This window comes from Pseudoliparis swirei, chromosome 13, assembly GCF_029220125.1.
Source record: "Pseudoliparis swirei isolate HS2019 ecotype Mariana Trench chromosome 13, NWPU_hadal_v1, whole genome shotgun sequence".
Classification (NCBI taxonomy): Eukaryota; Metazoa; Chordata; class Actinopteri; order Perciformes; family Liparidae; genus Pseudoliparis; species Pseudoliparis swirei.
This window is the reverse complement of record NC_079400.1, coordinates 19,098,245-19,122,083: the sequence shown is the minus strand read 5'-3', so window position 1 is coordinate 19,122,083 and position 23,839 is coordinate 19,098,245. Positions and strand designations below refer to the sequence as shown.

General features: G+C 45.3%; 2 protein-coding genes across 2 annotated transcripts; both read left to right on the top strand.

The window, feature by feature from the left end:
• Positions 1-11,802: 11,802 nt before the first annotated feature.
• gdf10b (growth differentiation factor 10b) lies at positions 11,803-15,584 on the top strand. The gene is made up of 3 exons (XM_056429472.1): positions 11,803-12,073; positions 13,237-14,126; positions 14,227-15,584. The coding sequence occupies exons 1-3, from the start codon at positions 11,809-11,811 to the stop codon at positions 14,416-14,418; spliced, it is 1,347 nt and encodes a 448-aa protein (XP_056285447.1). The 5' UTR covers positions 11,803-11,808; the 3' UTR covers positions 14,419-15,584.
• Positions 15,585-17,549: 1,965 nt separating this feature from the next.
• Positions 17,550-21,001, top strand: gdf2 (growth differentiation factor 2). The gene is made up of 2 exons (XM_056429468.1): positions 17,550-17,967; positions 19,305-21,001. Exons 1-2 carry the CDS (start codon positions 17,625-17,627, stop codon positions 20,213-20,215), a joined length of 1,254 nt encoding a protein of 417 aa, XP_056285443.1. The 5' UTR covers positions 17,550-17,624; the 3' UTR covers positions 20,216-21,001.
• Positions 21,002-23,839: the final 2,838 nt, after the last annotated feature.

The following is a 23,839-nucleotide window of genomic DNA, read 5'->3' as shown; positions in this document are numbered from 1 at the left end:
TTCATATTCTATATCCGAAGAAGCACCACCTTTATCTCGCATGTCTTTTCGTTTTGCGACTCTCGGTTTCACGTTTTTACGGCCTTGGGGGGGGAACTGAAAACACGTGTCCCCCGAATACAAATATGTGAATGTTGGACAAAAAAAAGAAGAGCTCTAGGCCCGGGAGCCGCGTGAAAACCCGACACTCCCATCAAACGAAGCTCCCCGAGGCGTCTCCCGTTCCCTCCGATGCAGTCCGAGGGTTTCACTGAGATTCTTCGGCCTCTCCGGCGCTCGCCGTCTGGCGGCCGCCGTGCGGGAGGCGCGGTACACTTTTACTGCAGCCTCGTGTTCTGGAACAGTAAAAAAAAAAAAAATTCTTAAAACCCATTTTTATAGAACTGCTTTTAACCCTTGTGTTGTCTTCGGGTCAATTTGACCCGATTCAATGTTTCACCCTCCTGTCGCCTTCGGGTCAATATGACCCGATTCAATGTTTAACCCTCCTGTTACCTTTATATTTACTAACATATTTTACCCTTGAGGTCAATATGACCCCAGCTATTAAAATCTCCAGAAAATTATTAGAATTAATATTGTTTTCCAAGTTTAAGTGTGAGGTACTTTATGTTTGTTTGTTGACTCCCGAAAGAACACCGACATTAAATATTGAATCGGGTCAAAATGACCCGAAGGCAACACAAGGGTTAAGTGACGTCATCCTTTTACGCAGTTCTTTGGTTCCCTAATTTAGTTTGTCTGTCGTTCTTTATTTAGTATTTTGTGCCTTGATTCTCCGTAGAGCACTTTGTAAACTCTCTTTTTAAAGGTGCGATATAAAAACAGTTATTATTATTCCCACTGGTGTCCTTATGAGTTATTTTCTAATCCCGCAGGAGGGAAATATGTCACAAGCGTCTCCACTTTTTTTACCGTCGTATTTATCAGATTTCCCCTCCACGAGTCACACATTTCAGTCTTCATAATTGGCTCCGACGCGACTTCCTCTCCTCCGGGGATCGGGCGAGTGGCGGCACCGACGTTGAGGTTAATTGAGAAACCGACACGTGGAGAGAATGCAGCTTTAACACATGAAGCATAGACTTCTATACAACCAGAGGAGTCGCCCCCTGGTGGTGAGTAGAGAGAATGCAGCTTTAACACAAGAAGCATAGACTTCTACACAACCAGAGGAGTCGCCCCCTGGTGGTGAGTAGAGAGAATGCAGCTTTAACACATGAAGCATTTCAATGTCAAAGGTTCAGGGTCGGGTCGTTCCATCATCGGCCTGTGTGGCGGGAGGGGGAGATTTTCAGAAAATCATTCAGTCGGATCCAGAAGTTCGCTGGCTTACCGACAAGAATGTGTGTGTGTGTAGAATTTTGGGTTAATTAGCGTCGGTGAAAGTGGAGACTGCTCACGTTTAACTATCATAAACGATACTGCAAAAATGCCGACATGATGCGACTCCAGCAGGAATGATCGGGTCTGGGCTTCGTCACATGTGATCCGGCCGCCGCTGATTCGAGATGCAGCTGCACCAAAGTTAGAAGTTAGTTCCCCGTAGGAGTTGGAGTTTTTTATTTTTTTCATTATGAAGCAGATCTGTGGTTTTTATGAAACACCGCGAAATCGATCCAGACTAAGGAACCGGACGCAGACGGTATTCACAGGGTTCGTACGGTCATGGAAAACCTGGAAAAGTTATGGGATATTAAAATGGTTATTTCCAGAACTGGGAAAAGAAAATGTTTGAAGTTTTTGAAAAATCCTGGAAATTTAAAAAAAGAATTACGCTCAAAATATAAGCCGACATACACTCTTTCATACTTATACATTTTCCGCGCTGCAAGTGAACGCACCGTAACTGAAATTTTGAATTCTCATTGTTAGTTTAAATACGACTTTTTTTTCACTTTTTCATGTATACACTGATATAAAAAAAAAGTTTGGTCATGGAAATTTGGTTTAAAGTCCTGAAAACCCATCAACATGTGTGTGAGCCCTGTGTTCAGAACGTCTTTAAATGAGGGACTTCGTGTGATGTCACACCTGTACAGTCACAGGTGAGAAGAGGCGGACCAATCAGATGAGACTGGGCTGTTGAACACAGGTATATTCAGACAGACGTTGCGAGAGAGAAAAATAAATAAATAAAACGGTAAAGCGTGTCGATGCGTTCTCGTAGAAAGCCCAAATTTAAAAAAGCGTGAACCTGAGAGTGAGCGCGACGTGTCTCTTTTAAAGAGTGCGTGCTGCTAACGTGTCACTTTAAACCAAAAACACACAAAGAGTTGAAGAGTGCAAACTGAATCAAGTCCAAGAAGTCCAGACGGAGACCAGAAGGCTGGGAATAATTGGTTGAAGCAAAACATAAAAAATGTCGGCCAATAAAACTAAAACAATGAGCCTAAAGACACAAACACGGCTCCACGGTGTTGCGCAATCAGTCGGGCCGATTGGTCAGGGTCGTGGTCATGTGTCCAATAAATAAAAAACAATCATAAATCAAAGAGTTTGTGATTTACGCAGACTAAATAAAGTAATGTCCATTCAGGAATCAGTTTTTCTGATAATTTATTTAACTAAAACAAACAAACAAAAGAACAAAATAACTCCTAATTCTGGTCAACAAACAAACAAGAGGCCTACCCAGGTACATGCTGGTCCTGTACCTGCCTACTACATATAGCCACAATGTTACCCAATTTGTGAAAAAATTAACAATCGAAAGACTAAATATATCTGAACAACAACAACAAAACCAAAAACTCACGAGAAAAAAAATATTCTAATATATCAAAATAACCTAAATATTCAAACAAGCTGAATAAACAATACTACTTGTGAATAAAATAACTGAATACAAATATCAAATAAATAGCTCCAACAGTCGGGGTCGGCTTCCTTCATAAAAGTGTAAAACAAGTATCGTCACTATTGTCATCGGAGCGTGGCAAGACTTCAATTCAAGGTAAGAAGATAGAATCCATATTACTATACAAAAGAAAACTGTAAAAACGGTGCGAATATAAAACGGCTTATGACTCCGAGTATGTTTTAATAAAATACTGTCGTAAAAGTTAAATGGTAAAACACTTAAATAGTTGAGGATGAACCACGAGGAAGACGAGGCCACAGAATTGTCCCCGTTAGCGAAGCAGTGCGATGACTCATCGTCTACGAGACAACGGACCACTTACATGCCGGTTCACCATGAAATCCCCCAAATAACTCCCAACAATAAGTAGTACATAAACCACATTTAATAGCAGTCAGACAATATAATGAGAGCAGGAATAACGTGACACGGTAAAACATGTGTGTAGAGGACGGTGAAGACTGTAACACAACGCCCCAAACCGCAACCACAGAACTCAAAGATGTGGTCAACTTTCCGATAAACAAAACTTCATATAACATAAGAGCTGTTTCCCATTTCCATCACTCCCTGCAGCGTCGGACCTTTTGGAGCGTTGACTTGTTTTTTTCCAGCACAGGAAGAAGAAAAGAAAAATAATCTGCAGCCGCATAAAAGACGACGTTCTGCAACTCACTGCACCTTCCGCCTCTTAGAGGAAGAGTATCGGCCATCTTGGAACGCTTATATATAACGCTTTAGAGGCGAACGCCAGTTATCTGTTTACACACGGAGAAATAATGGTTCTTAAATGGTTCTTTAAAAGGCTTTGTGGTTCTGCGAAGAACCATCACCTACTGAAGAACCATTTCAGGTGTTTCCGTTCTTTGAGACACCTTTATAGGTTCTTTGGAGAACTATTTAAGGTAATGGTTCTTTAGAGAACCCTGGTTTGAAAGGTTCTTTGTGGAACCAGAAATGGTGCCTTAAAGAACCATTTTTTGAAGGTTCTTTGAGACACCCTTATAGGTTCTTTGAAGAACTTTTTAAGGAAATGGTTCTTTAAAGAACCCTCAGAAATGGTGCCTTAAAGAACCAATTTGAAGGTTCTTTAAAACACCTTCATAGGTGCTTTGAAGAACTCTTTAAGGAAATGGTTCTTTTAAGAACCCTGGTTTGAAAGGTTCTTTGTGGAACCAGAAATGGTGCCTTAAAGAACCATTTTTGAAGGTTCTTTGAGATTCCTTTATAGGTTCTTTGAAGAACTCTTAAAGGAAATAGTTCTTTAAAGAACCCTCGGAAATGGTGCCTTAAAGAACCATTTTAAAGGTTCTTTAAAACACCTTTATAGGTTCTTTGGAGAACTTTTTAAGGAAATGGTTCTTTATAGAACCCTGGTTTGATATTTTTTCGTGGAACCAGAAATGCTGCCTAAAAGAACCATGTGTTGAAGGTTCTTTGAGACTCTTTATCGGTTCTTCTGCGTGTAGCCTGAAGGAAACACTCGTTCCTTTTCACTCGTCCATTCAGCCATCTTGGGAACAGGTTGCAGTGTGAGTTGTTTCCTCCGTCCGGCTGGACGCTGACTGTCAACGCCGAGATCTCTTTGTGTTTTTTTTCTCACGGCGTTGACGTTGAAGTGCAGAACGATAAGCGGCGAGGCCTTTCCCCCCCGAAGCCGCCTCCCCCTCTCTCTCACTCGTCGGCTCTGGAAGGACAGGAAGTAATTCACTAACCCCTCTCATCACCACTCCAGCTGTTCCCCCCGTCTCCGGCCATTTTCAAATAAATACCATGACGATTCATATATAAATATATATATATATCTCTACGGGCGAGCCTAGCCGCGTTAGCCTCGGTATGATGGAGTGTGTGAATACGGAGCAGAAAACCCCCCAGGCCCCCTGACTGAGTCGAGAGTATCCGCTTTAATCTCTTAAAGAAGCCGGCGTTCCCTCATGGATTCATGAAAAGAGCCCATTTATAGACATGGAGTAAAAGGCCTTCCGCAGACTTTAAGAGCGACGGCCAAAGAAAACAACGTGCGCGGCCAGAAGAACCCGAGTCTGTAGCGCGCCGACTTAGATCCATTCTTTCGCGTGAAAAAGGGGGGAATGAAAAGTTCATCGGCTGGGGGGGGGGCGGATTGTCACGCAAAGCATCACTCCTTTATTACCTTTTCGACTTGTTTGGTTTGCAACTTCACACGGAGACGCTTGTGTGTTTCCTATTCCCCGAACGTGATAACGTGCATTTCAGAAACAACGTTTTCTTTTGAATTGTCGAGCGATTTTTTTGGGGGGCGAACTTTTGAACTGCCGCCTAAAAAAAAAAAGGCTGTAACAGAAAATGAGCAGAGGTCGGCTCGACTTTCTAAATAACTCCTCCACAAGAGGAAAATGGAGCAAGATCTTCTGGAATTTGCTTCAATTGGTCACGTTTCACATTTACATCACAGCAACGTTTTCAACTGAATTGTCGAGCGATTTTTATTTTATTTTTCTGTCGCACAAAAAATAAGAACATGTCTGGAAACCAGCCAGTAAACAAAAAACTGAGCAGAGGTCGACTCGACCTTCTAACTCATCTACAAGAGTGGAGCTTCTGGGATTTCAATTGGTTTTGCATTTCTCTTTTCATTTCAGCATCGGATGACAAGCAGTCTCACATTATGGGATGTGTCTGTAAAGGAGGAAACAGGCGTTTCAGTCGTGTGAGTTTAATCTTAGCCGCGTCCATAATGAACTATTTTTTTAAACAAAGGCAAAAACCAAGTCAAGCAAGCAATAAAAAAAATATATTATATGGAGAAAAAACAGCCCGCTGTGTCACGCAGAGATCATCACTGCACGACAAATCAACTCCAGGCTCAATTGCACCGCGGGCCGCCTCAGTGGGGGGGGGGGCACCGTGGGCACGCCTCAGTGGGGGGGGGGGCACTGTGGGCACGCCTCAGTGGGGGGACGCCACAGCGACACATGACAAGTGATTTATGGAGAGCTCGGCCAAGACGCCGGAAAAAAACAACAAGGAAAGGGTGAAGCAAAGAGAGAGAGAGGGGATGGGAGGGAAAGTATACAAAGTAATAGAGTGAGGGGGGGCGGTGGGGGGCAGTTAGATGGAGAGCGCTCGGTGCCAGTCGTCAGTCCGGTGAAGAGTAACGGCCTCCCTGACGGAGGGACGGTGGTGGAGAAATGGCTCTTTTCCTGCAGGGTTCCGTGATGTATGGCCGCGAGGACGGAGCGCAGCACTCGATTGGCCGGTTCCTGCTCCCTCGGCTCATTACAGGCATAAACAACAGGGGGTGAGGGGGGGGGGGGATCGGAGGGGGGCTTTCCTGTAAGGAGATACCGAGCCGAACCGATCCAGAGTGCGTCAGCTATTGTTTCCGTGAGATAACTTTTCGGAGTCTGCTCAGACTTGAGAATAAAACCGTAGAAGTTTACTGAAAGTCAACGCTCTAATCACCGGACAGCACTCACGCCTAAATGTGCTCATGAGAATGTGAATCCAGGGGTCGCTCATATTGACCTCTAGGCCAGGACGTCGACGCGCTCACGATCCACATTTCCATTCATTCTGCGTCCTGATGAACGAGCGTCTCCAGGTCATACGTGATGATGACATAACGTTTAGCATGTATTGGTGGGTTTAGATTTGCTCAACAACAACAACAACAACCGCATGGTCGTCTGGAGGTGAAGCCCACGGCGAGCGGGTCCTCCGTGTGGCGTGGGCCGCGTCCCGTTTCCCTCTACTGGCACACAGACGTGGCTGGAAAAAAAACTCAAATTTTTTTTAAATGCAGCTGTTCCAGAAAGCCTGAGAACATAAAATAGGTGCAATTTGAGATCGTTGTCAATTTTTCAAATAACTGACAAACACGCGGTGGATGATTGTTCTCAGACGGGGGTTTGGGGAAGGGGGAGGGGGGGGGGGCTCCCAGGAGGAATTGCCAAATAACAAGTCCGCTTTTTTCTCGAAGGACCCGCCGGAGGAGAGTGATGACGGTGAGCTAATGAAAGCTCTTCCTCGGGGGCGTCGGGCTCATCCGTCAGCCGGGCACACGCCGACATGAGGCTTAGAGAGGCCCCCGACGGTGAGGGCCTCGTCGAGAGGAGGCCTCGTAGAGAAGAGGCTCCTCCATGACATGTTTTCTTATGATTAGCGAGAGCGAAGTGGGCGTCGGCTACAACTCCTCGTGGATGCCCGCCGTCCGAGAGCGCGGCACATTTGGTGTTTTTTTTATTTTTTAAAGTGAGTGTTGGTCTGTCTGCAAGTTGTTAGCCGGCGTGTCTTTGGGGTTTTTGTGAGTTTGAGATCTGCCCCCCCATTACTTCTTATTCTTTACCATAATGAAACAAAATGTGCTCACATCCATCTTCTGAGGCCGACAGCTCGTCGACCGCACGATCCGACGGTCGGAGACACGACGAGGACGTTGAGCTTTTGTTAGAAAGAAAAAAGGACGAGCGGAAAAAAAGAATAAGGAAAGTTTTGTTTTGTTTTTCCTAATTGGGCCGCTGGAGGAAAAGAAGCTCGTCGTGAGCTGATCCATCACGCTGATTGCTGGCCTAGTCTGCGTGGAGAGCCGCATGGGGGGGGGGGGGTTCTTCTTGTGGTTTTGGATCCTGCACATGCTATAGTTGGATCTCCGGAAGAAGCCCTCATCACACACTTCGCTGAGTCATCAGCTCCACGGATGATGAATGAGCCCGGTCCTCGTGGCGGCCCGGCGGGTCGAGGCCGACACGAGGACGGCGGGTTGAGGCCGAGCGAGAACACCCTCTCCTTTCCTCTCTCTGTCTCTCCGTGTCTCTCTGTGTCTCTCTATCTCTCTGTCTCTCTCTATCTCTCTGTGTCTCTCTGTCTCTCTGTCTCTCCGTGTCTCTCTCTATCTCTATCTCTCTGTGTCTCTCTGTCTCTCTGTCTCTCCGTGTCTCTCTCTATCTCTCTGTGTCTCTCTATCTCTCTGTCTCTCCGTGTCTCTCTCTATCTCTCTGTGTCTCTCTGTGTCTCTCTGTCTCTCCGTGTCTCTCTCTATCTCTCTGTCTCTCTCTGTCTCTATCTCTCTGTGTCTCTCTGTCTCTCCGTCTCTCCATCGTCTTCTCTGGCAGCAGGAGATGTGTGAACATGTGGCGTTGTTGTTGAGAGGATAACTTCTCGTTCACATTTCTAAGACGCCCTGCGTGTTCCACCACTTATACATCGCTGTGTATCACCGGCACGTCACTTTACTACCAACGCACGCTTTCCCTGCTTACTGGAACCAGTAATGCTGAGATCCCCAAAATATTCCCACAGCACGTCTCATCAAGTCGTCGTTGCCTTCAAAGGGTCGAGCAGAGCGACCGACATGGATGATGAGCGTCCGTGATCCTACAGTGGAGCGCTTCTGCATCTTATACCCAGTTTTCTGCAGAAAACCTGTTGACACCAAACTATCCTGATATCCTGCAGATTGTTTAAGCTCCAAAGAAGTGTAACTTATCGCTAGCTTAAGTTGCCCAGGTGCTGCGAGGATGAAGATGTGTGTCCTCATCCTCATCAGATGTCTCTGGTTTCAGATGTGCAGTGATCTGGAGTCGTACCGTTTCCCCTCTGACGGCTGAAGCGACACGCAACACTGAGGCATGAGACAGCCGGATGTCTCCCGGAGAGAGCGAGAGGGATGGATGTGTGTGTGTGTGTGTGTGTGTGTGTGTGTGTGTGTGTGTGTGTGTGTGTGTGTGTGTGTGTGTGTGTGTGTGGACCTGTCACTCTCGGTTGAGGGATGTTGATGCGAGCTCAAGTGGCATGACTGTGGCTCTCTATGAGGGAGGTAATATGGCACAGGATCCAGACTGGAGGGGAGTGTGTGTGTGTGTGTGTGTGTGTGTGTGTGTGTGTGTGTGTGTGTGTGTGTGTGTGTGTGTGTGTGTGATGGCTTGGCAGACATCAGATGAGGGGATGTCATGCCCCTCAAACTCTCTCTCACACACATACATACATAAACATCCATATCCAACTGCAGTGAGCATGAATGGTCATTCAGCTCCAGCCAGCAGTATGAAAACAAGTCAAAGGGAGGAAGAGGAGGGAGGGGGGCCTGGGGGGGGATGAAGGATGGGGTCTCGGGCCAAAAGAAACACGGCGGTCTCGGCCGTCCTCCTCCCTGTCCTGATGAGCACCCCAAGCAAATATTCTGTGAATGAGAGCATTTGGGGGGGGGGGGGGTGCTTGAAGTCCCATTTCCCCCTGCGAGGTGAAGGAGATGGTGACTCATCTCATGATGTCATACGAGATGAACATTTTGTTTTAATGAGTCTCAATGTGTAATAGAGGACGTGTGCGTTGGCCTGCTCGTGGTTCTGGTTCTGCTGGTACTGAACCACAGAGCTGGAAGAAGAGCCCAGTGACGGTGTGTTACTCGTGTGCGTGGTCCAGAAAAAGCTCTTTAAAAATGGAAAAAACCACACGGCTCGAATGGCTTAGCTTAGCTTAGCGTAGCTTAGCACGAAGCCTGGAGACGGGTGGAACAGTGGCTGCTTTTAGATCCTTATCTCTCCTTTAACCCCAATTTTACATGAAACATAACGTGGTTATTTATGAGCTTTTGAGGCGCTGGGAGGTGACAAAGCTAAGCTAGCTGTTTCCCCATTTCCAGTTCCGTATGCTAAGCTATGCTAACTAGCTGTTAGCTGTATCCCAATATTTAGTGAACATACATGGTGAGTGTCCGAATCTTCCTCTCAGGAAACATGCTGGTGTCGTTTTGAAACGCTCAAGTCGTTTACATCTGCTTCCTGACCTTATGCTAAGCTAACTAGCTGTTAGCTGCATCCCTATTTTTTGTGTATAGAAATGGGGAGTGTTTCAATCTTCCTCTCAGCAAGCATGTTTGTGTCGGTAGGTTTTGATACGCTCAAGCCGTTTCCCTCCACTTCCTGACCTTATGCTAAGCTAAGCTAACTAGCTACTGGTATTAGCTACCTATTCAACGGACAGATAATTGGGTGGAATCGATGTTCTCATCTAACGCTCTGAAATAAAACTTTAAATCACTATAAATTACTCAAATGTGTTGAGCTTTTTCTTTCAACGCAGAGAACGTGATGAGCTGAGATATTTAAAATGTCTTCGCGGAACATAAAGCCACAGCCTTGTTTTACTATTTGAGCTTCAACACTTAATGACCATTTCTCTGGGTTCACTTCCTCTCCACTCAGCCACGATAATGAGGTGACGTTTAAGATCATCGAGAATTGATGCTCGTTGGATACAACGGTTTTCAACGGTTTTCAGCGGTTTTCAAATCGAATTAAACATTTTCTCCACGTCTCTCATAGCGGGTGACGCCGTCAGAGGTCTTGTGAAGTTTGTGTCTGGGTGTGACAGGTACTCATATACGGGTTTAAATTACCTTTGAAGTAGCGGCGAATGACTATGGAGGGGCAGTTTTGGCTCGGGGGGCCACGAAACAAGACGAGACGAACTGTGGGTCTCCGAGGCATGGTCTCTAAAAACCAAAGATAGTGGCTTCAGTGAGCAATAATAAGAGAAATACGATGACTATTTATGCATAAAATTGGAACGCAAGAACCCAGACGGATCCAGATGGAGGGAGAGACCTCATTCATAAGGGGGGGGGGCAGTCACCATCAGCCTCTGAAAGAGAAGAAGTCGTTATTCGCATTACCGCAAGTTCGGAAAACCCGAGCGTTGGTCTTTTTTTTTGAGTGTCCGATCAAATAATGGACGCCATTATTGATGGCGGTGAGGACGGACTGAAACACCATCAAAAGAAGAGCCTCAGACTGAAACACCATCTACAGAAGACCCTCAGACTGAAACACCATCTACAGAAGACCCTCAGACTGAAACACCATAAAAAGAAGACCCTCAGACTGAAACATCATCAAAAGAAGACCCTCAGACTGAAACACCATCAATAGAAGACCCTCAGACTGAAACACCATCAAAAGAAGACCCTCAGACTGAAACATCATCAAAAGAAGACCCTCAGATTAGAACACCATCAAAAGAAGAGCCTCAGACTGAAACACCATCTACAGAAGACCCTCAGACTGAAACACCATCAAAAGAAGACCCTCAGACTGAAACATCATCAAAAGAAGACCCTCAGACTGAAACACCATCAAAAGAAGACCCTCAGATTAGAACACCATCAAAAGAAGACCCTCAGACTGAAACATCATCAAAAGAAGACCCTCAGACTGAAACACCATCAAAAGAAGACCCTCAGACTGAAACACCATCAAAAGAAGACCCTCAGACCCATTAGGACCCATCAGGCGGGGCCCACGGTGAGTGATGAAGCAGTTCCTAGATGCTATCTGCTCTTTCGTTGAAGCCATCCCAGCAGAGTCCTTTTATATCCCATGTAAGACACGGCGGTGTCAAAGGGCCCCTTGTGACCCCCCACCCCCTCAGGACCAGTAGGTATTTTAATCGCCGTCCGACCCGTGGCTCTCTAACCTGCTGCCATCTCTCTCACAGGGAAACTATTGTGTTGCAGAGGAGGGCCTAAGAAGATGCTGTATGACTATATCTGACTCTGGCACAGTGTCGTCGTGTTAGTGATTCTATGTTGACCTCTGCAGCTTTAAAACCTCTAACAGGAGGTGGTCCTTCACCTGAGTGGGTGCTGCATATTCCCAGCACTTAGGTTTATTATTCTCGTGGGAAGCTGCTTTCACTGCGTGTCTCTCGTTGGCTGCGCGCGCCGAGGCGTCACCATCGGAGCTCCGTGCATGAGTCCTCCCCTCCCGTCTCCTTCCCATAGTAGGAACCGCTGTAGACCGTGAACCGCGGAGCGCGGGTCGGACAGGATAACCTATATACCGGCTGGAGAAGCCTGGGTGGGCATCAAGCAGCGCGAGACGCGGAGAGGCTCACAGCGACTCCTCTCGCTGCTTTTCATATTGGCTTTTCCTTTTTGTTAATCCCTTCTCAGAACACTGACCATGGCGAGCCGGCTTCTTCACACGCTGCACATATTGCTCGTGCTGGAGTCGAGCTGGGGTAAAATGGTATCTGGGGGTCTCGGTGGAGCCGCGCGTCCAGGCGCAGAGGTCTCCGTCGCCGGGGAGCCGCGCGTCTTTACGCACGACGGCGCGAACCGGCGGGACGCGGTCTCCATCCACATGTTCAAAGTGTACGAGAAGTACAGCAAAGAGCCGCAGAGCCAGAGGGACGGGAACACCGTGAGGAGCTTTAAGGCCGTCCGCAGTGAGTGACCACGAGCCTTATTTTTATCCACGTGACTTGACACAATAATAATCACCACGGTGCGAGTTAGTAAGCCAAAGTGTGTCCAAATAGATACATGTTTATTTAAATGGTTAACCATCCATCAGATATGTTTCGCTTATGGTAATATTATAGAACAATACATCTATTGATTGGGCATCTTGTTAAAAAGTCTAAATTAGCTTTTTTGTTGCCCCTTCTAAATGTTTATGTCATCTTAAAATGAATAACCTGATACCCAGTCGGTGGTCATTATTATTTAAAAAAATCATCACAGCTTTCAGAAAACAGACAAACTGTTTATTCCCTCAAGAACATGGTGAACGAGCATATTCGCCAAGTTTTATTTTTATAATGTTATGCTACTGCTTATGTCATATAATCCAAAAAAAATTTGCTTCTCCACTTTTATTGGAGTCCATTTCATTACAGATCAACTGTTGAACAGGCTGAAAGTTTGTGTAAAAAAACTTGAATAGTCCAACGTGATGAAAAGTGATCCCTTATTTATTAATAATAACCATCCGTGCAGCTCCCACACGCAGGTGTTTCTAGAAGGTTTCTGCTCTCGCTTTCCCTTTGGGCCGAAACGTCTTCACCCCAAACGCTCCTCTGTTTAAGTCTGTTCGTTCTCCGGTAGCTGCGACCGCCTCTAGGTGTTAGACGAGAGCTTATTATGATCACACCCAGACACCGACGGCACAGCGAGAAGCCTCAGAGGAGCTCTTTCCGCTGTAAGCGTTTCCATATGCCAGCGACGGACCTGCTGCACCGATCCCATGTTTGTCTTTCAGGCTGTGGTGGAAGTGAGGGAGACGAGGGGGCGAACTTCACGAGCACGCATAGCCGACCAGGAGGTCTTTAAGCGTGCCGCGCTTAATGCTTTCCATATACTGCGGCTCACGCCCGACTAGTTGAGCAACGTTGAGCAGAAAACGTATATCGGAGGCTGATATTCGTGTGAAATGTGCCAAAATGATGTGATAGAAAGAAAGAAAGGGCAACTTGATCTCTGAAAGCCGTCAGATACATTTGTAAAAGCATGGAAAGATAATAAGCGTCGTCTTCTTCCGAAGTTCTGAAATCGAAGAGCTTGTTTTTTCTCTCATCCGTCTTCCAATTTGTCTTTTCAAATTCTCCAGGAGTCATGGATGGCAAAGACGTGTTCCAGTTCAACCTATCCACCCTCCAAGAGTCGGAGGTCATACTCCTCGCCTCTTTTCATTTTCTCTTTAAGAGGCCCCGCCCCCAGCACCAGCAGCAGCAGCAGCAGCCGTGGCGTTTCCGAAGGCCTCGCCACCCCCCTCCCTCCCCGCGGCTTGTCCTCCACGGATCGTCCTCCGCAAACTCCTCTTTCACGACTCCGCTGGGGAACATAACTCTGACCCCTTTCAAGAAAGGCTCTTGGCAAACGGGGGATGTGACGACGGCGTTGAATCGCGCCAGGGACATCGAGCAGCTCGTGGTCACGGCGGAGTTCGAAATGGGGTCCGGGTCGGCTCGGGGACAGCAGAGGAGCCAAGAGCGCCTCTCTCCGGCCAACCTGCCGTACATCGTGCTCTACGCCGACGACCGAGCCATCGACGAGCCGAACAGCGTGGCCGCGTCGCTCCAGAGGTACGGGCCCTCCCCCGCGGCGGCGGAGGACGCGTCGACCTCGGCCTCGAGGATCCGGAGGGAGCTTCATCTCCGGATCCAGACCAACGACATCCCGGAGGTCCCGTACGACACCTTGAAGAATCACGAGCTGTGGCAGAACACGTACTTTCCGGCGAAAGCCAAAGCGGGCGCCGAGCCGGGCAGGAAGCCGGGCACGGGGAGCGGCGAGACGCCGGGGAAGCCCCAGGTGCTGAGCTTTGATGAGAGGACGATGAAAAAGGCGAGGAGGAGGCAGTGGAGCGAGCCCAGGGTTTGCTCCAGGCGCTACCTCCGGGTGGACTTCGCCGACATCGGCTGGAGCGAGTGGGTTTTGGCGCCGAAGTCCTTCGACGCCTACTACTGCGCCGGGGCCTGCGGATTCCCCATCCCGAAGGTACCTCTTCATTTTGATCCCGATTGATTTTCTCGTGCCTTTTATCTTTATAGTTATAATCGTGAGTTCTATCCACGTTGATTCCCGTTTTCTCCCCCAGGTGGCGCGTCCTTCCAATCACGCCACCATCCAGAGCATCGTCCGAGCGGTGGGCATCGTGCCCGGCGTCCCCGAGCCGTGCTGCGTCCCGGAGAAGATGAGCCCCCTCGGCGTCCTCTTCCTCGACACCGACAGGAACATGGCGCTGAAGGTTTACCCCGGCATGTCCGTGGATACCTGCGCCTGTCGGTAGGGCGACCGTCGCCGCCGCCGCCACGTCCGATCAATGAAGAAGACGGAAAGGTTTGCGAGGAGGACGTACACGTTGGGAGCGTATATGCCGGAGGTGGTGGTATTTTTCCACGTTGAAGAGGACGACCAGCGATGATGAAGAGGAGGGACTCGTGCGTCTCGGTGTGAGAACTCTGCTGTTGGAGCTCGGGACTCGGACTCGTTGACGAATAGTTGGTCAATGAGCTTCCCTCCACCCGGGTTCGCCGCCGTCCATTTCTTTTTTCTCCCCTTCATCCAAAAAGCAGTTTAAAGAAGTGCCCACACGCAAACCTGTATATGTAATAATGTATAACGTGTTGACCGTCTGGATGTTGAAAACACCTCCTGGTGGTAGATCTTCATCTCTGTTGATCTCTCATAGTCCTTTTCGTCTACTTCAGCACCCGTACACTTTTATAAAGTGATCTCCCCTCCGGCTTCGAGACCAGACGAGATAAGACTTGATCCTTGGTCTCAGGCCTGGTTTTTTGGAAACGCTTCCAACTCGACGAAGCTCAAACGTCCGGCTTTCAAAAGCCTTCTGAAACCTTCGGCCATCCGCCTCCTCCGCCGCTCGCCGGGAGTGAGCGGACATTTCGGACACGCCGACACCCGGACTCTGGAGGGTCCCCAGGGACCCGGAAGCTGCATCGATACACCCCTCGCCGTGTAAATACTGTCGTTACTAACGCGCACTAAACGGTGCTCATTCTCAAGCGACGTCTCGCGTTGTTGCCATTGGAACGCCTCCCGTATGTCAGCGAGGAGCGTCGTTCATGCATGAGAGGCGACATCTTCCTTGTAGTTCAATAGCCATTTGTTTGTCTTGGATGGAGCGAGTGTGTTTGGACACCTACCGAGACGGAAGGAGCGGTGCGTGGCTGCCACCTGCTGGGCATTTGTGGGAACTTTTAAAAAGGAGAACGTTTTAGTACGTCCTATTTCCCTTTGTTACATAAATACTGTTTATCGAAAGGTGAGACGTAGATTTCCATAATAAGTAAAAAGGGATAAATGTATCCGACGTTATAACTGTATTTCTCAAAGTGTATTTGAATAGTCGTGTGATGTGAAGCTCACATCGTAGACGTCATGACGTGTGAGTGGGAAGGAAATAAAACTGAATTGTACATACGGTTAAAGACACTTTGCTGACTTCCTTGGGTTTCATAAAAATATAAATCACAGACATTGTGTGCATTAGATTATATATACCTTGCTACCATACATACATTATACACAGACACACACATGCATTCACATACGTATAGATGTAAAATAACAGGTATTGGGTCTGTGGAAGTGGCGTGATCGTGATGATTTATTCTTTATATTGTTTATTTAATATAGTTTAATGTCCATTTGTTTTCCGACTTTGTTGAAAGAATGATAATAGTTGAAGCTGCATTTCTTTCTTTCTTTCTTTTTTTATGGCCCACACAGAAAGCAGCTGTTTTCATATATATATATTTTTAAATGATAAACCCACTTCACTTCATCGGTAGAATATTGAACATATTTTTGTCAGATTGTCTGCTGGATTTGGATTTAAGCAACTATTTGCTACCAGTTGGACAAATCAATTACACGCGGTGATAACGAGTCAATGTCGTGTTCCTCAGCCCGAGAATTCCCCAAAAAATGAATATTAAAACCGTTGTTTTCAAAGCGTTGTTCACCCTGATGAAGAAATTCTGGATGAAACACTTTCATTCTTCTGGATTTCTTGACTTGGAAACAGAAACGTCTGCACCAGACATTATCCATCACAAGCCTCGTCAATATCAGCCATTAAAGAGCACATATGCCAAACCCCGAGTAGAATTAAAGTACAGGTTTTTTTTACTGCATATTTTTCAACACAGTAATTTGGTAAGTCTCACAACACATAGTTCTCAGTCCAGTTTTCCCTGCTGTGTTTGTTTTCCGACATTATCGGCCATGTCCGTGCCAGTAAGGTCTTAATGAACGGGCCGTAATGAAAAGCATTTTTTAAGAAACCGAGTACTGAGCGACTGCATTGGTGAAAGACAGGAATTCCAAGAAAGGCCGGACTTGGGCCAACGTCCCCCGACACATTGGCTCGTGAACCCCCCCCCCAACAAGGGTGCAGATTCCGTCATCCATCTGGGACACACAGGATGTAGTGGTGAAGGCCACCATCCTCATGCCTTTATTTCATTTGCAAGGGGAACCGAAAGATCCACGAAGAAAGATGGTCATCAACCGCGAGAGATGTGTGTATGTCTGTTAAATTGACGAGCATCATATGTGTGGCCTCAATAACGGTGGAAACACTATCGTTCATAGTGTTTGGTATTAGCTATATCATCTGTCATATTCATTGGACGTGTTTTAACTCTTATCTGTCCTTCTGGTCACATGACATCTATTCTTCTGTCCATCCTGGAGAGGGATCCTCCTCTGTTGCTCTCCTGAAGGGTTCTCCACCTTTTGGTTTTTTTTCTATTTTTTGGGAGTTTTTCCATATCTGATGTGAGGTCAAAGGTCAGGGATGTTGTATGTGTACAGATCATAAAGCCCTCTGAGGCAAATTCGTAATTTGTGATATTGGGCTATACAAAATAAACTGAATTGAAATTATTAATTAACAGTGCTACTTGTGACTGCTTTTTGTCACCAACTGGTTTACAAGGTTATTTAATTTTCACATTCTCATAATTTTTTGTGTCAAGTCAAATATAGTTTGTATATAGCTATATATTAGGGTTCATTAGGTCATCAGACATCTTGCTGTCTGCGATGTACAGTGGCTGGATGTGAGTTGACACAAACACGAGTGTTAAGCCTCAACGCTGTCGCCTTCAAGCTGGGAACAGTCTATTTCAATGGAAGGGTCTGCTTGTCAGTAACCTCACAGTATCCAGTGCCTCCCTGTTATCGCCGTCCAGTGTTTACAGAGTCTTCATTAGCGGCCGGCCCTCTGGCGATAACGACGCTCAAAAAGAAGGCATCAATGGCAGCGATAAGCTCGGCCACGCTACTATTTGGGTTGACACCATTCCCCCCCTGTTTACTCTGGGAGCATGGGAGCGGACGTCAGGACCGCGGTCCTCGCATTGGAGATCTCCATTTTCCAACCTTGCCGACGCAAAGTCTGTTTTTAGGCCCGGGGGCAGAAGGTAAGGTTTGCGCCGGGCTTAGAAAAAAGGATCTACTTTCAAAATGCAGAGCTCCAGATCCTTCGTGCTCCAGGTGTGTTTGGGTCTGGCGGTTTCCATCGGCTCCTCCACCTGTAAACCTCTCGGCAACGACATCCAGAGCGAGGAGCTCTACTCCCAGCTGTCAGAGGAGGACCTTCTGGAGAAGGGAGATGCCGAATCCAGGGTGGAGAAGCTCCTGGGGACAATGAAGGAGGGCTTTCTGAGGAAACTCAACCTGTCGGATGTTCCTCAGGAGAACAGCAAGATCTGCCCTCCTCAATTCATGATGGAGCTCTACAACAAGTACGCCTCGGACAGCTCGGCGAACCCTCAGTCGGATGTCATTCGGAGCTTCACAGTCCAAGGTACATGAGTTTAACTCGTCATGCAACGTATGATATGAAAGTCAATTACGGGAGTTTTATTCTATTATCCATTTGTAATCCCAATAGTCACAGAGTTCAATATTTGAACGTCTCTACATGTACAATGGATATATCTAGATTTTCAAATTTATATACAGTAGTTTCTCTGATAGTAATATTCTTCAATTATTGATTTTTTTGTGCGGATTTTAAAGTATGTAAAACTCTAAACCAATTGTTGGCCTGTTACCCATTTAAAAGGAACGAATGTTTACTTGCAAACAGAATTAGAAGCAGAATTAAGCCTTTTTTTAGGTTCCTCAGTTCCTTGAGTATCTCTGTGGGGGCCCACAATCCTGCCACCACTGCTCCAAAGTGTCTCAGAACATGTTTTTCATAGAAAAATAATATATTACAGTAATATATTGTCCCTGAATAGCTAAATTATTGACTGATTTCCATTTATTTAGTCTTGAATAGTTGTAAAACTGCACTCAAACATTGATAAAAACACCCATGTTAGTGTTGGTAGTCATACATTAGCAAATTCAGATCTGGCAACCTTTAAAAATGGAGGGTTCCATTGCGTGAATAAATCTGTATTTCACTCAAGCTAGGCTAACTAAAAGCAACAGCTAATTAGCTTAGATTGATAAATGTAGCACAAATTTCATAGAAAGCAGGCAGTCTAACACAAGTCTCTCTTTTAGTTGTGATTGTGAAAAACTACTTTGTAGGTTACTTTCCTAGACTGTTAATAAGTGGTGGACGTAGACATTAACTGTTGGTTTGTGGACGTTTTGAAGCCATGAGTTGAGCCGTTTTGGCTAACGTCAGAGTGGCATGTAGCGGGAGCGACCTGTTAATCACAAGGTAGGACCGCCCCTAAAGCCTACTCTGCTTTATGGTCTGTTTTGTTCTAAATGGGAACATGATTTATCTAAATGAACATCATGCTGTATTAAAGAAGACTTTAAACTAGAGATTGAGAACATAAACTCATGTTTACAATGTTTAGAGAGAGAAGTAGAGTCATTTTCTCATGGACAGTACATACGTGTCACGTAGAGAGAAGTAGAGTCATTTTCTCATGGACAGTACATACGTGTCACGTAGAGAGAAGTAGAGTCATTTTCTCATAGACATATATTATATTGACCCCCTATTCTCTAAAAAACTGATATAAAACAAACTAGATAAATATCGTTTATATCGTAATTTGTGATATTGGGCTATATAAAATAACATGAATTGAATTGAATATTGGGACTTTAACCTCAGACAGGCGGCAGCTGACTCATATAAACCCCTCTAACCTCTTGGTTTCTATCCAACAGACATCCCTCTCTCTGTGACAAACGGAACAAAGTCAAAGCACAGGCTGCGGTTCAACATCAGCATCCCCAACCACGAGAAGGTCACCACGGCCGAACTGCAGCTCTTCTTCTTCCCAGAAGAAGCCAGATCAAAGGTCCTCTTCCACACGTCCAAGGCCGCCATCAAAGTCTACGAGGTAGATCGTGACGATCTCGCGTCGGCCGCCCAACTGCTGGTTGGCAAAGAGGTGAGAGGATCGGAGGGCACGTGGGAAACGTTTGATGTAACCGCCACTATTCAGAGATGGATCGAGTCGGGCCACGGAGCGACTGTGTTTGACATCGCAATGGATCGGAAGAATTGCGGCGCCTCCGAAGGCGGAGGCTGTTTGAACGTGAGCGTGTCCGTCGGAGATAACACTTCGGCGGCTTTAATCGTCTTCTCGGATGACCTGGGCAGCAGGAGGAGGGAAACAAAGAAGGAATTAAAAGAAATGATCCTGCACGAAGAAGAAACCATCTTGCACTCCGGCGCCGACTGGAACCAAGGAGGACGGCTGTCGAACGAGATCCCGGACGTTCGGCGTTCACGGAGACCGAAAAGAAAGGCAGAGATGGAATACTGTCGGCGGACTTCCCTCAAGGTCAACTTCAGGGACATCGGCTGGGACAGCTGGATCGTGGCGCCTCCGGAATACGACGCCTTCGAATGCCGGGGCCTGTGTTACCACCCGCTGACGGACGAGTCGACGCCTTCGAAACACGCCCTCATCCAGACGCTGATGAACATCAGGAACCCCAAGAAGGCAAACATGGCATGCTGCGTCCCCATCAAACTGGACCCCATCACGGTCATGTATCAGGAGAACGGACGCCTCACGATTAGATACCTTTATGAGGAGATGAAGGTGGCGGAGTGCGGTTGCAGGTAGTCGGAGAGGATTGGTCCGCTCTAGAGGAAAGGTACCCCAGAAAAGAGTTCTTGAAGCATGGATGCGTCCTACCTATCTATTTTCTTGATAAAGGTTGTAGATTAATAAAAGTATATTCCTCCCCCATGCAACTGTATATGTTACAGGTATGATGTTGGACATGTTGATCTGGTGTTACAGCTGAGGTATTTAGTTATTGTAGGTAGATTTTCCATAAATCAAAAGATGTTTTTGACCTGATGATGGCGCTAGATGCAAAGTCATGGGATCCACCACCCAGCAGGAAGCCAAAAGGAGACCGATATCTTTGCATTGTGTATTTAATACTAGATAATATGTACATAAAAAAGCTTGCCCGTACACTGGTCTAATACGTTTCATACAAAACTAATAATTGTAATTGTATGCAGTGAATAATGTTAAAAAGGGCAAACAAAGTAAACCCCGAAATATTTTCGTAAAAATGTAATCTAAAAACAAAAGCATGCAAGTTTTTTTATGTTATTAGACCTCTATGAAACTATACAATTATGAAATTAATCAATTAATTGACCTGTTAATCATGTACTAGTTTTAGTGTAAATCTGTACATTACCATTGGAAATGTAATTTGTTTATATTAATATATATACATATATATTTAGTGGTATTGTGTAAATCACTGTTCAGCTTAAACATGCATACATACATTGCTGAGTGGAGAGATTGTATTGTACTGTGTGTCTCATGATGTCTCCATTTGTTTCTGAGGCTTTCCTCCCATTAAATGAATAAAAAGATCTTGTCACAAAAGGACATCTTATTTGAGTTTCTCAGCTCATCCTGCATTAACTGCATTCAATAACTTTGTTTTGCATGACTGAATGTCTTTTTCTGTCCAATTACTCCAACCAATAGCATCACCGTAGACGAGTGAGACCAAATGCAACTGGCTTTCTTGCCTAAAGTCGACAATAATCACCTTGTAGGCAACTATCAGCATTGCTTTTAATAAACCCAGATTCACAGGACTGATTAATACTTTCGCCAATCATAACTTTAAAAGATGCTAAGCTAATACAACAATTGCATCGGAAGAGTGAGTTGATTGGGAGCTCTTTTTTTGCATTTCAAAGTAAATAAATGCCAGTAGCAGTTGGGATTACTGAGTTTGTGTATTGAATCATAGCTGCTCGTTAGAGGATAGGGAAAGTAAAAATAGTGTAAGTGAACTAGCGTAAGTGAAAATAGCATAAGTGAAAATAGCATAAGTGAAAACAGCGTTCAGCAGTGACTGGACTCTGACAAATGACTATATGGCAGATTACATTCTGTGAAATTGGCAAAGTTATTGTACTGTATAAGCTCAACGGTCCGAATGGCTCAGTTAAGAACAATATATGTACGGTAAATGCGTATTTGTCTGCATTGTGATTGTTCCTTTTAGCCTTTAATTTTTGCAAAATGTTGAATTCTGTGATGTACGATTTTTTTAGTATTCGGAATATTTGCAATATTTTATAAGGTCAGAAAAGTTATGAATATAATCTGCACGTTTATCATTCACAATATCCAATCAAATCCTGAATCACCTTAAATCTGTAAATCATATGTGATACAGGACTTGTACCACATAAAGGGAAACACATGTACATATAAGTATGACAAAACTCATTTTCAATCGGACCAAATATTTCCGTGTTAATGCACAGTGTCAATTTTGTAAATATTTGAAGTCAGTGACACATACTGAAAACTCTGCGATAAGACCAACGAGGGGGCAAGTTCATGTAGACACTTGCGCGTCCTTCTGGGGTGACCCATAATTGCTCTCGTCTCAAAATAGCATCAGTAACAAGGCATGCAATACTATTTCAATGTCCCAGAAAATAATTGGCTCGGTTGACTTTTGCCCCCACCAGCTTGTGACAACAGAAGGTCTGGATTTGCAGTACAATATTACATCATAAGACTGCATTCATTTAATTTTGTTGTCAAATTGAGAGAAGCAGAGACTCAAAAGTTACAAATTATGACCTTGAAGTGTCCATAGAGAGAGAAGAAATTGATATTGAGGCCTCAATTTACGAATTTGTGCACACAAGATATAATTCCGTCTCTCAATGTAATCAAAGCGTTCCCAGAAGATGGACATGTGTTGCCTCAATTTGATTAAATAATCCCACATTGTGGTTTATTTGGTTAAGAAGAAATAAGAATGTACACAAATGACACAGAGACAGCGAAGCTAAATTCCAACAAAAATTACGCAATATTTACAAGCTAGCTGCTAGCTGTGCATAAACAGGGAGTGTATAGTATTTTTGAGGTGATTTTTTTACACTAAAATCTGACTCAATGTGATGCTGATGAGATTAGAGCGGTAAAGTTGTGAGCCGGGGATATTTATTATTGAATTTATGATGTTGGAATCTCTGCAGGCTACCTAGCTTACTGAAATAGCTAACGGGTAGCTGTTCTTGCCAGCTACTGTGCAAATCATCCAATGAGTTTACTTCAGCTTTGCCTTCAGAGAATATTTGTACAGCTACAATTCAACTAGATCGGTGTCCTGAGAGTTGGCAAAGAGGACGTATTATGTGAAGCGTGAGGCAGTATATTAAAAGTTAAGCCGTTGAGATTAGCCGAGCACAGTGCGCTGTCGTATCTGGAAGGACATGGCGTCTGGCTGCATAATGCTGAGTTGCGAAATTGCCTGGATTAGGGTACCACTCATTATTAACCTCAAAAGTATAGTTTTTTTAACACTTCAGCAAATATAGTTTGAGTTCATTGTCAACTTGGGACTTTCCTTTGGCTGACGGAAAATGGAAGACTTTTTCTTTCTTTCACGGTCCACCAAATGAAAAATAAATAATTCTGATTGAAAGAAAGAAAAAACTAACAATACTACTGTGAAAGGAGAACAACTCAGGGTGAAAAAAGGAAGATACGCAAATGACAAAGCATTCAATCCAGATGAAGACTGTTTCTTTTTATATCCAGTGTGTTTGTGTGTTTTTGTGTCTTTTTCCCCATTCTGATCCTGCATGTGTTTTAAGAAGACTTTGCCACGTGTCTGTAAACTCTGTAATCATGTCACCAGTGGAGCGGCCCAGACATGACCCTTAAAGCTACCAACGGGCACCTGAACACACCACCGTAAGCTTTCAGAACAAACATGGGGAGTGAGGGAGCGTGAGAGTTTCTGACCAGGCCTTCGTATCAATCAGTCCACCCCTAATACATGTGACCTCTCCCTACTTTGTATCTAAAAGAAAATGGTCAGCTATTTACATGTTATATATATATATATATATATATATATATATATATATAACCGCCAACAGAACCGGGAGGTTCTATGCTTTCACCTATAGAGTTCCAGCCTTTAAACACTTCCTTCAACATCTGCAACCTACAGAATTGTTCTCTGTCCTATCTGAGGAGGAACTATAGCTGTCACACTTAACCAGGACCTCCAGATTATGTCTGAAGAGCCATTGCTGACTCTCCAGAGGATTTAGAATCAATACAATAACTGCTAGAAACAACGATCAAAGTGGAAAATCCACACATTACTGGCGATGACACATTTCTCAAGTCGTCTGCAGGGGCCTAAACTAGCAGAGCTCATCGCTAAAA

Excerpts from the sequence above, each read along its gene's own strand:
- gdf10b (XM_056429472.1), top strand. The coding sequence starts at position 11,809 with ATGGCGAGCCGGCTTCTTCACACGCTGCACATATTGCTCGTGCTGGAG. Across the intron at positions 12,074-13,236 it reads GAGCTTTAAGGCCGTCCGCA|GAGTCATGGATGGCAAAGAC; the intron begins GTGAGTGACCAC and ends CAAATTCTCCAG. Across the intron at positions 14,127-14,226 it reads GCGGATTCCCCATCCCGAAG|GTGGCGCGTCCTTCCAATCA; the intron begins GTACCTCTTCAT and ends TTTCTCCCCCAG.
- gdf2 (XM_056429468.1), top strand. The coding sequence starts at position 17,625 with ATGCAGAGCTCCAGATCCTTCGTGCTCCAGGTGTGTTTGGGTCTGGCG. Across the intron at positions 17,968-19,304 it reads TCGGAGCTTCACAGTCCAAG|ACATCCCTCTCTCTGTGACA; the intron begins GTACATGAGTTT and ends TCTATCCAACAG.